Below are 12,415 nucleotides of genomic sequence, written 5' to 3'. Positions count from 1 at the left end.
ATCAGCCCTGCTGGAGAGAGGGGTGGAGGAGGTGAGCCTAGGACCGAGACAGCAGGGGTGCTGCAGGACAGGACTGAGGGGCATCAGCAGAGCGGGGTGTAGGATCCAAGGGGTGTTCTCCTTTCCTCCCGCCCCCCACACCTTCCCCCTCTCCCTCTTCAGTCCTCGCAGCAGCCCCTGCACAGGAGATCGCTGCCCCCGCGCCATTCTGTACCTTGTGGGCAAAGGTCTCCGCGTGCTGCCTCAGGTCCTGCTCCAGCTCCAGCTGCTGCATGGTCTCGCTGTACTCCTGAGCGACCATCTGGGACACTGCCCGGGGGAGAAGAGCCATCACTCAGGGCTTGTCTACATCAGAAAGTTGCAGCGCTGGTGAGGGAGTTACAGCGCTGCAACTTAGAAGGTGTACACATCTGCAGGGCACCACCAGCGCTGCAACTCCCTGTTTGCAGCGCTGGCCGTACTCCCGTTTTGTCTCGGGTGTAGAGGATCCAGCGCTGGTGATCCAGCGCTGGTAATCCAATGTAGACAGTTACCAGCGCTTTTCTTGACCTCCGTGGAAGGAGGAAGCCTCTGGTAATCAAGCTGGTTTCCTTTCCCGGTTTGCTCTCTCGGTCCCGGAGCCAGCCAGCAAACCGTGGGGAAGGAGACCTGCTTGCTCGGGGTTCCGGGACCGAGAGAGCAAACCGGGCACGCCGCGGTTTGCTCTCTCGGTCCCGGAACCCCGAGCAAGCAGGTCTCCTTCCCCGCGGTTTGCTGGCTGGCTCCGGGACCGAGAGAGCAAACCGCGGCGTTCCCGGTTTGCTCTCTCGGTCCCGGAACCCCGAGCAAGCAGGTCTCCTTCCCCGCGGTTTGCTGGCTGGCTCCGGGACCGAGAGAGCAAACCGCGGCGAAGCTGGTTTCCTTTCCCGGTTTGCTCTCTCGGTCCGGAACCCCCCTTGAAGCCGCCCAACAGCGCTGCAGTGTGGCCACATCTAACACCACTTGCAGCGCTGGTTGCTGTAAGTGTGGCCACTCTGCAGCGCTGGCCCTATACAGCTGTACTAATACAGCTGTAACAACCAGCGCTGCAAAATTTTAGATGTAGACATGGCCTCAGCCTCTCTCCACATGCGTCTCCGAGGCATCAACCACGGCACCGACCAACCAATCGCCGGCTCCGTGAGACACCGGGGGCAAATTCAACCCTTGGCTTCTAGAGGCGCAGAACCCACATGGGCTGGAGCAGTGAGAAGGGACTGATCCTGCCCTCCTCCCTCAGGACAAATTCCACCGCCGTCATTGGGAGCTTTGCCCGAGTAAGAAGTGCAGGATCAGTAATACACCAGCAGCTCTTAGACCTGGTCCAACTGCCCAGCCCTCACTGGATTGACAGTGACCTGCCCCAAGGCCTGGTCTACACTACGACTATAGGTCGAAGTTAGCAGCGTTACCTCGATTTAACCCTGGACCCGTCCACACAACAAAGCCCTTTTTTTTGACTTAAAGGGCTCTTTAATCCGACAAGGGGATTAGCGCTGAAATCGGCCTTGCAGGGTCGAATTTGGGGTAGTGTGGACGCAATTCAATGGTATTGGCCTTCAGGAGCTATCCCAGAGTGCTCCACTGTGACCGCTCTGGACAGCGCTCTCAACTGAGAGGCCCTGGCCAGGTATACAGGAAAAGGCCCGTGAACTTTTGAATTTCATTTCCTGTTTGGCCAGCATGTTTGCAGCATGATGTGCACATTGCAAGGGCACGTTGCCCAGCCCCTACTTTGTGAGAAGTCTATGACCATGTCCCTCTCGTCACCACGCTGCAGTCGCCTCCTCGCCTGGTTTTGAGCGAAACAATTGTCTGCCATTGCTCTGACGGAGGAAGGGGCAACTGATGACATGGCTTACAGGGAATTAAAATCAACTAAAGGGGTGGCTTTGCATCAAGGAGAAACACAAACAACTGTCACACAGAATGGCCCCCTCAAGGACTGAACTCAAAACCCATGGGTTTAGCAGTCCATTGATTTCACAAAACAAATTGGGTCAATTTCTTGTTTTGATCCATTTATCTTTTACATCTTAGGCTGGCAGCAGATGGCACAGTAGAACAGCAAGCCATCGTCCTCTCCTGGGTGCTCACCAGAAGATGGTGCAGTATGAGTGCTAGCCATCATCATCTCCTGGCTGATCACCAGAAGATGGTGCAGTATGAATGCTAGCCATCGTCATCTCCTGGGTGCTTGGCAGAAGATGGGAATGACCTGGCTGAGTCACTCCCATGTCTGCCAAGGTGCCCCTGACCGATCTCACAGAGGTCGGTGAAAAGAGCACCCAGGAATATGATGACGATGGCTACCAATCGTAATGCACCATCTGCTGCCAAAAGGCAATGAGGAGTTGCTGTGTAGCACTGCAGTACCGTGTCTGCCGGCAGCACCCAGGAGACTTATGGTGATGGAGCTGAGTGGGCTCCATGCTTGCCATTGTATGGCATCTGCTCAGGTAACCCAGGAAAAAAAGGCGCGAAACAATTGTCTGCCGTTGCTTTCACGGAGGGATGGAGGGAGGGAGAGGGGGGCCTGATGACATGTACCCAGAACCACCCACAACACTGTTTTTGCCCCATCAGGCATTGGGATCTCAACCCATAATTCCAATGTGTGGTGGAGACTGTGGGAACTGTGGGATAGCTGCTCATAGCTACCCACAGTGCAGCGCTCTGGAAGTCGACGCTAGCTTGGTACTGTGGATGCACTCCGACTTAATGCACTTGGAGAATTTTGTGTGGGGACACGCACAATCGACTGTATAAAAACACCAGCAAGGAGTCCTGTGGCACCTTATAGACTAACAGGCGTATTGGAGCATGAGCTTTCCTGGGTGAATACCCACTTCGTCGGATGCATCCGACGAAGTGGGTATTCACCCAGGAAAGCTCATGCTCCAATACGCCTGTTAGTCTATAAGGTGCCACAGGATTCGTTGCTGCTTTTGCAGATCCAGACTAACACGGCTACCCCTCTGATACTTGTTTAAAAACAATTTCTAAATAACCGACTTCTATAAATTCGACCTAATTTCATAGTGTAGACATACCCCAAGACTCTACCCCCCAGTAAGCTCCCTCTTCCCCTTTGACCAGTTCCTACCCCTGCCATGGCCAGGCCGATTCCAAGGGTGTGTCCCTTGTGTGGCTGCAATAAACACAATGTGGGTTGAATGTAACAGGAAGCAATAGCACGACCAGCTCAGCTGATGCCCCTCAGCCCTGATCTGCAGCCCCCACTGCTGCAGGGCTGCCAGCTCTCATGCCTGCATCCCGACTCTCAGGATATTTGGGGGGGTGAAGCCCCAGTTCCTGGAGTCAGGTGAGACTCTCAGCTATCAGAGCTAGCACGGGTATGTCTACCTGAGCTGGAGATTACACCTCCTGCTGCAACGTAGCCATCACTTGACTCTCTCTGTGCCTGAACAATGGGTAACAACACTGCCCTACCTCACAGGGGCCATGGGAAGATGATAAGTCCTATAGGTAGGTTCTTGGATGGGCTCAGACAGGAGTTCTAGCAATGGATTTTCATCAGGTGCTCAATGGGACGTGTGGTTCACAGTCACACAGATGCTTTGGAGAAGATATTCGGAGCACAACAGCTAAACGTCTAGGTACTCATCAAAATAAAGCCACTGATCCCACCCCTCCGCCCCCCAAGTTCCAGCCGAGCTCTGGGAATGAACCAGTGATGGGACACGAGGAGCAAGCAGAGGGGACAGGACGCAGAAAGGAAAAAACCCACATGGAAGCAGGGCCACAGGAAACTTCATCAGCCGGGATGGACCTGGCCCAAGTCGTGCTCGGTGACCTGGGCTTGGAAAATGGGGGCAAATGTTCATGAAACATTTCAAAAATTCAGAACTGGATTTTCATTCCACCGCTTTCCAAAAGGCCCAGTTTTCACTTCCCAGGTGGGTTTTTTTCTGTGAGAAAACCTCGCACTGACAATATTCATTTTTGAAAATGTTCTGATTCATCTTTGGGGGAGGGGTGTGAGGTGTTATGTTTTTTCATGTTTCTCTGGTTTTCCTCCCCCTCCCCTTTGGCATGGAAAAGGGTGGGGGAAAGGAAAAATGCTAAACTGAAAAACAAAGAAAAAAACAAACAAAAATGGCTAAAGTTTTCAATCATTAGTTTCACTGGACAACAAAAGGAAAATTAAAAAAAAAAAGGGTTGGGAAACTTGTCCATGTGGCAGGAAGGCCAGTGTTTCACTGAAAACACGGCCCCGGAGAGGTCTGAAGCAGTTCTGTCCGCGACCGTGCGGCGGACTCACCTCTCTTGTACTGCTTCAGGGCCGTGTGACTCCGGTCCATGGCGGCCTGCAGGGACCGCCTCTCTGCTCGCTCCTCTTCCACCTGCAGTGGGAAACCCGGTGTTTGCAGCCGGTTCTTTATTTGCACCAATCTCAGCCCCATTGACCTCAGTGGCAGTGGGCTTGAGCAGATCCTGGGCTTAATCCAACCCCGGCACCTATGGGAGGGCAGCGTTCACCCCAGGGGAGGGCAGGTGGCTGTGCACAGATAGGCCTTTGGATCTGGCAGGCTCCCCCCTCCCTCCCTGGCTCAGACGTCCAGGGAATCTGCACCCAAAGAGCTGTGAGGACAGTCAGGCACGGGAAGGCTTGTAACTGCACCAGCTTCCTAAGGCAGGTTGAAGGCTGACTCGGCTGAGGGTGGCACAGAGTGAGCGCCGTGCTGGGCTCTAAGGGGCTGGAGCTCAGGGATGGTCTGTGTCAAACCCTCTGCCGTTAGCGGTGATACTGAAGCCATCACTCTGCCCCTAGGAGAAAAGTTCTCGCTGTGAAAGGCGTCTGCTGCTGGCTTGTCCTGGCCAAAGCCAGTGGCTTAGACTGAGCAACTGCCAGCATCAAGGGGCCTTCAGCCAGCTCGATCTGGCCCCTGGGGACTAGCCCTGGTGGAGGGGGATCCCCAGCAGGTATGGAGCCAGCGTAGGTGGCTCCGCGTCACCCCCAGGGGCGAGCTGGAGCTCTGCTGCAGTCTGGCTATTCCCAGATGCAGCAGCGGCCCATACAGGCCATAGGCAGCCGAGTGCAATTCAGGGCAGCCCTCAGGCTGCTCTATACTGTGGTGAAGGGGAGTTGCCCTGGGCAGCCCCAGCATCGGGGACACACAAAGGAGGAATCTCCCAGCCCCCTGGGGTTCTGCGCCAAGGCCAGGAGGAATTCAGTCTTTATTTTCTGACATACACCAGTGCAAACCCACTGAGCTCAGGGGAGCTATACCAGACTGACCCTAGGGTGAGTGAAAGGGGAGCCAGGCCTGGGCATTCCCCAGATAGTGATGGGGTCAGCAGCATGCAGCAGCTGAGCCCGCCACCTGTGCACTGATTATTGATTTGGATTACGGTACCACTGAGCACCTCAGCATGTAGACATAGTGCGAAGTGACAGCCCCTGCCCCCGCGAACTTACAATCAGCATGTCAGGCTACAGACAACAGGCGGCGACAGACAGGGGAGCACAAGATAACGAGAGGCGTCAGCGAGGGGAGTGGTGGTCTGAGCGCAGCAGCGGCTGAGCTCAGCGAGCACTGCGGCCGAGCAGAGTGCCAAGAAGGGTCCGGCATCGGCACTGTACCTGGTCCCCGAGCTCTCTGATCTGGCTCTGCAACTCCTGCACTTGGATGGTGAGCTCCTTCTTCTCCCCCAGCAGCCTGGAAACCTTTTCCTGCAAATCTGGAGCCAGACGAAGGGAAATAAAATGAGGTGGCTTCTCCCTCCTTGCTTCGTGCAACAGATGCTGGGCTCTACAGCAGCCAGGCCTGAGTGGAGGGCGAGATCCGCTCTGTGTCTACAGGCCCTTGCTTTCTGTCTAGGGCAGGCCGTGTGCTTCAGACCATAGCTCTCCTAGTATGCTTTTCATACACCGCTCTCAGGAAGGTGGGTCACTAGCACCCTTCCCGTTTGACAAATGGGAAACCGAGGCACAGAGCAGGGAGGTGACTTGCCTGAGCTCACTAAGCACCCGTGTCATTGCTTTATCCACTGGAGCATGCTGCCTCCAAAGCAAAGTCATCCCAGTCATCTCTGAACTTTGAGAAGGGAGAGGACGCGTGGGGCCACACAGGGCTTAAGGGGGCAGGGCTGTGAGGGGGAGAGAGGGGCATATGAACGGGGCCTGGTAGAGAGATAGGCCTTAGGTTACTCCAAGCATTTCTGTGTTCCGGGGGAAAGGTGCCATCCTGGCAGCTCTGACGACTGCAGGCCAGACCCAGCAGGTAACGGAAACACCACCATGGACCTGGTGGAAGGTAATGGACGCACACCCATTGGTGACCTGGAGAAAACCCCCCTCAGACAGGAAGAGAAGTCAATATCCATGGCTCAGGCTGTCCTCAGCCTCTCTAAGCAGTGCCCCAGCACCAGGGTGGGTTTTGGGATGTGTCCAACTGCCTGCCAGGAACTAGAATGAGACCCACCAACTCATTGCACATAAGCCACCAAACAGCCAGCAGCTGCATACAGCTCCTACCGGCCTGTGGCTGGATTTCAGCCTGGCCTCTTGAGGTACCTTGTACTCCATTCTCTGTGTGGCTGGCACATTCAGTGCCCCCCACCTGGGGTCAGACAGGCACAGATGCCCTTAGCCCAAACGCATCCCCAGCTATGGTTTTCGGTCACCTTTACCCTTGGAATTTCAACCCTTTGGTTCCTTGAAGTGCACCAATGGAGTATGATTTAGCAACTGGGCCACCGGAGTCAGGGCCCAGTACACAAGTCCCGCTCTGCCTCGTAAACAATTTTATGTAAGTCAGCAAAAGCTGGAGACCCAGAGCCTGGGTCAAACTGGATTGTTTACATTGAAAAAGCTGGGCTAACGGGTCTGCTGAGCTCCAGGTAAACTCATAAGAATGGCCAGACTGGGTCAGACCAAAGGCCCATCTAGCCCAATATCCTGTCTTCCAACACTGGCCAATGCCAGGTGCCCCAAAGGGAATGAACAAAACAGGGAATCATCAAGTGATCCAACCCCTGTTGCCCATTCCCAGCTTCTGGCAAACAGAGGTTAGAGACACCATCCCTGCCAATAGCCATTGATGGACCTGTCCTCCATGAACTTATCTAGTTCTTTTTTTGAACCCTGTTATAATATATGGAGCTAAACCTATCTCACAGAGCTGGAAGGGACTCTGAAAGGTCATTGAGTCCAGCCCCCTGCCTCCACTAGCAGGACCAAGTACTGATTTTGTCCCAGCTCCCCAAGTGGCCCCCTCAAGGATTGAATTCACAACCCGGGGTTTAGCAGGCCAATGCTCAAACCACTGAGCTATCCTTCCCCCACAGGGCTTCACAACATCCTCTGGCAAGGAGTTCCACAGGCTGACTGTGCATTGCGTGACAAACTCACAGGTTGGCATGGCAACAAGCTGAACAATCCCTGAGTTGGGGAAACATGTGACTAGCTGAAATCTGACATGTTTCAACTGATCCCTGTTACCGGGCTGCGGTTGTGTCCCTCCCAGGCCATTGTTCATTGGGAGTGGGGAGTCACTCGGTGGGAGCAAGGGGACGTGGACTGGAAGGAGCCAGCTTCGTCACCAGTGCTTCCACCGCCACCATCTCCCAGGATGCACCACGACACCACTGGGCTTTCATTATCCTGGTCCTGCAAGGCCTCCTGACGAGATCAGGCTAGAGAGAGCGAATCAGATGAGATCGCCTCCTCCACCGGCTTTGGCTAAATCATCAACAGCTCCTGGGATGGTAAACGAGGTTCCTGCTCTCACGTCGTCCTTTATGTGTCATCTCTTATGCCTTCTCTTTCCTCAGTTTCCCCATCATAAAGTTCCTCAAAGTCCATATTCGCTCTTTAGTTCAATCATGTCCTTGCTACAGGCCAGTTTATTAACACAAATGCTTCCAACTAACCCCTCAAAAGTTAAAGTCTAAAGACCATCACCATAATACAAAGCCTGTCTCTTCTTCCGCCTCCCTCTTCAGTTGGAGTAGCGGGTTCTCAGATGGCCCCTACCCAAACCCAAAGCCCAAATGAAACGCACAAAGTAAGCAGCATCCACCCACCCAGGACTTAACAAAAATGCGAAGTAACCAAGCTCTGCCCAGGCTGGGTTATGTTCTTAGCCCCTCCTGGGTTCTCCCCAACCACAGGATTATTCCCTTATTGGAGCTTCCATTGCCCTGGGTTCAAGGACATCAGCAGGCAGATGTCCCTCCGCTGACCTCTTGGCCCTGAGCTTTCCCAGCTCTCCACTCGGCTGCTCTGCATAACTCCTCCCTGGGGGAACGCTGGCAGCTAGCCAGGCACCTAGCTCGTCTGCTCTCTGGCCTTTCTGCCAGCCCCATCTGCTCCTTCCTGTCTCCTTTCCCAGCCGCCGCCTGACCCTTTATATCTCCAGTCCCCTTAGAAAGCAATTAACCAGGCACAGGTGGACTGGGTCTGCTCCCTCTTCATGGGGCCAGCCCATCTGTGCCATAGAAAAGCCTGTCAAAATGGATGTTCCTCCTACGAAAACCTCTCGATGGGCAATAAGGGAAATTGTTACAATCAAAGTCTTATGCGAGGCTTTATGTTTCAAGGGCTTTAACTGTTGTACTCTCTCTTTCTGTGTCTTTAGTAAAAGGGTAAAAAGATTTGAACGGCGGAGTCGCCAGCCATAACGTGACACTAGAATCCAAACCTCACTGAAGGGTTGATTGTTGTAAAAGTGAACATGGGTGTCCTTAACTTATCCTATGTCAGGCCTGAGACCCCCCACCACCCGAACACAACAGCACCTGGGTCCTGGCCCATGCTGAGGTCGGACAGTGGTTTTCAACCAGGGTGTGCATATCCTGGAGGCAGGCAGAGCTCTCCCAGTGGGGACATCAACTCATCTAGAGTTATGCCTTGTTGTACAACAGACTACATCAAAAGCCCCAGCGAAGTCAGTACAAACTAAGATTTCAGACAGACAATGACTTGTTTATATTGCTTTCTATATGATATACTGACATGTAAGTACAAGATTTATATTCCAATTGATTTATTGTATAGCTAGATGGTAAAAATGAGAAAGTCAGCAATATTTCAGTACTAGTGTGGCTGGGACACTTCAGTATTTTTACGTCTGATTTGGTGAGCAAGTCGTTTTAAAGTGAGGTGAAACTTGGGGCTACACAAGACAAGTCAGGCTCCTAAAAGGGAGACAGTCATCTGGAAAGGTTGAGTGTCACAGTCCTAAGCACTATGGTAATACAAGCAATAAATTATAACAATAACAGGGCTCCAAATTGGCATCTGGGTGTCTCAACAGCAAAGTGAAAGACCTTATATTAGCGTCCAAGTTTAAAAACTGGATTCAGATTAATTAAGTCCTGGAATACCTCTACACCATTCCCTTGGCATGGATCTCCAGATGTCTGCACTGTTACGTCTAAAGTCATGTAAGCCATGAGGTTTCTGCTCTGCCCCACAGCTCTAGCTAAATGCCCAAACCCCATCCCAGCACCAGCTCGGTGTAAGCACCTGGAATGGATTCCTAGGGGAGAACCTCTTCTCTGGTTGTTTCCAAGCCTCGGTCTGGGACCCTGGGGCAGACGCGCATGACTCACCTTTGATCTGCTGCAGGTACAGATATGCTGGATCTCGGCTTGGGTCGGAGGGGGAGTCTTCTTCAGTGGCCAGATTCAGCACATCCTCGGGAAGCTGGTTCATCATGGGCAGCAGTGCCATGCTGATCCGCTTCAGCTTTTTGTTCTCCCTGTTCACCTACCCTCCGAGGTGCAAGAAGCAGACAAGAGCCCTTTCAACTGAGGCAGAGTGCAGGGAGGCTGCTGGACATAGAACCTGGAGTGGCTCTTACACCCAGAGGAAATGGGAGGATAGGCAGACTGGATCAGAACAAGGACCATCTAACCCAGAAACCTGTCTCTGACAGTGGTCAGCGCCAGCTGCTTCACAGGAAAGGAAAGTTTCTTTTTAGCATGTTACAGTTATTGTCTCCTCATACCATGCAACCCTGTTCTGAAACCCATGGTTACATTTTTAGTGTTTATTATGACAACTCTGGATGTTCTCTTTATCCACATAGCTGACCAGTCCCTTTCTGAATCCCGCTAAGCTCTTGGCCTTAATAATTTCTTGTGGCAATGAGTTCCACAAGCCAACTGTACATTTTGTGACACATATTTCCCCCTCTCACTTTTGAATTGGCTGCATTTCAATACCAACAATTTTTCTCTCATCTGTTTCCCTTTATCCCCTTGCCAGGTGTCCCATGATGCTTACACTGCAGACAGTGATAATAATTGCATCATAAAGTATAGCTAGTTGTAAAATTTCCCTAAGGAAAACTGATGAAAATTAAGAAAATTTCATTTTCTTGGTGAGGATTTTAATTTGGAAAATTGTAACTATTCAGCAAAAATTTGAACTCCAGAAAGATTTCAGCCAAACACAAATATATATATTTGGCAATCTGCCACAGGGCCTCATGGGAGCTGTAGTTCAGGCGCCTCATGTTCACATTTACCTCTATAGGCCAGGCTCCCTGGTCAGACTACATGTCCCATAATGCAACATAATCTCCCCTCTCAGGGAGTCCTGGGACATGGTGCATCATGGGAGATGTAGTCCAGATGAGGAGCCCAGCCTATAGACAAGAATGAGCACCTGAGGCTCCGGAGCTACAACTCCCATGAGGTGCCATGGCAACATTTCCAAATAAATGTTGGGGGTCTTTGGTTTTTCAGTGAAAAAATTCTGTTTTCCACTCTTTTCAAACCATTTCATCTTGCGGAAAGCCCACCACAGCTCCCTGGGCCTTACCTGGGCTGCGTAGACTTCGGCTTGTTTGCGACACGATATTTCAATTTCATACTCCACCTCCAGCGCCGAGAGCTCTGCCAGCAGCCTCTGCGAAGCTGCAAATGAGAAGGGGAAGCTGGCAGAGGCAGGATTCAAGCACCCCGCTCCACCTTCAACACAGGACTCTTAACAGAGTGCTCCCTCCACATAGCCTGCCTTCGGGGCTCTGGCTCTAGCCCCCATCACTACAGCCCCACACTCATTCATGGAATTTTCCCAGTACAAAAAAAAAGAACTGGCCATACTGGATCAGACCAAAGGTCCATCTAGCCCAGTATCCTGTCTTCTGACAGTGGCCAGTGACAGGGCCCAGTGCACAAGTCCCCCTTTGCTTCGTAAACAATTTAATGTAAATCAGCAAAAGTTGGAGACCCAGAGCCTGGGTCAAACTGGATTGTTCACATTGAAAAAGCTGGGCTAAGGGGTCTGCTGAGCTCCAGATAAACTCATAAGAATGGTCAGACTGGGTCAGACCAAAGATCCATCTAGCCCAGTATCCTGTCTTCTAACAGTGGCCAATGCCAGGTGCCCCAGAGGGAATGTATAGAGCAGGGAATCATCAAATGATCCATCCCCTGTCGCCCCTTCCCAGCTTCTGGCAAACAGAGGCTAGGGACACCATCCTTGCCCATCCTGGCTAATAGCCATTGATGGACCTATCAGCCATGACTTTGTCTAGTTCTTTTTTGAAACCTGTTATAGTCTTGGCCTTCACAACATCACATGGCAAAGAGTTCCACAGGCTGACTGTGCGTTGTGTGAAGAAATACTTCCTTTTGTTTGTACTAAACCTGCTGCCTATTAATTTCATTGGGTGACCCCTAGTTTGTGCTATGAGAAGGAGTAAATCACACTTTCTTATTTACTCTCTCCACACCAGCCATGATTTTATACACCCCTGTAAGGCCAGAAGGAGTTAAGGCCCAGAGCAAAGTAGCCCAAGGCCTGTGACAAAGCCAGCAACTGATCCCAGGAGTGTCAGCTTAGACAAGTGAGGCCCAGGCTAGCCAAGAATTTCCAAAAGTTGCAGAAGAAGTTTGCATGTTCCTTTTTATTTAGCTGATAACTGAAGGACAGGTAAGCATGTATACATTAAATGAGTTAACAAAAGTGCTTCTTGTGGACTTTTGTTTTGATTTAAATCAGTCACAGCTCACTTTCTCCAGCAACACCCAAAAGTTTGAAGAATGTAGTGCTGGGTGGGGCTCAAATCTTGCCACAGCTAATAGAGCCTGTCAAGGGCACACTGCCTGCTGCTGAACTGGCACCTTCTCCTGGTCATTCCTGGGGATTAGCTGAAGGACGACACCCTCCCGTTCGCAGCGTGCACCCCGTTACACTGACTGCACCTCCATCGGCAGTCACTCTAGGAACTGCTGCATTCTCTTCATGTCAGTGCCTGTGTTTCCCTTCCGGGGTCAGTACCTCATGGCCCATTCATCCAGCCACTTACCTCCCCTAATATAGGGGCGACTGTGTGACTTCATTCTCCAGCACGTTGTCATAGGGCGCACCACTCACCGCCGGACTTGTGGCTCCTCCTGGTTGCTGCACGGATTA

The 12,415-nt window shown here is 52.0% G+C and overlaps 1 protein-coding gene across 1 annotated transcript in view; it reads right to left on the bottom strand.

Moving 5' to 3' along the window:
- Positions 1–12,415, bottom strand: part of LOC115652009 (shootin-1-like) — a 49,023-nt gene that overhangs the window by 15,611 nt on the left and 20,997 nt on the right. The window contains exons 4-8 of the mRNA XM_030563445.1: positions 10,817–10,911; positions 9,601–9,757; positions 5,627–5,724; positions 4,304–4,385; positions 215–309 (exon numbers count right to left, since the gene is read on the bottom strand). Of these exons, the coding sequence (XP_030419305.1) occupies positions 215–309; positions 4,304–4,385; positions 5,627–5,724; positions 9,601–9,757; positions 10,817–10,911 (527 nt within the window). The remainder of the gene's footprint in view (positions 1–214; positions 310–4,303; positions 4,386–5,626; positions 5,725–9,600; positions 9,758–10,816; positions 10,912–12,415) is intronic.

This window comes from Gopherus evgoodei, chromosome 5, assembly GCF_007399415.2.
Source record: "Gopherus evgoodei ecotype Sinaloan lineage chromosome 5, rGopEvg1_v1.p, whole genome shotgun sequence".
Taxonomy (NCBI): domain Eukaryota; kingdom Metazoa; phylum Chordata; order Testudines; family Testudinidae; genus Gopherus; species Gopherus evgoodei.
This window is presented reverse-complemented; position numbering and strand designations above follow the sequence as displayed.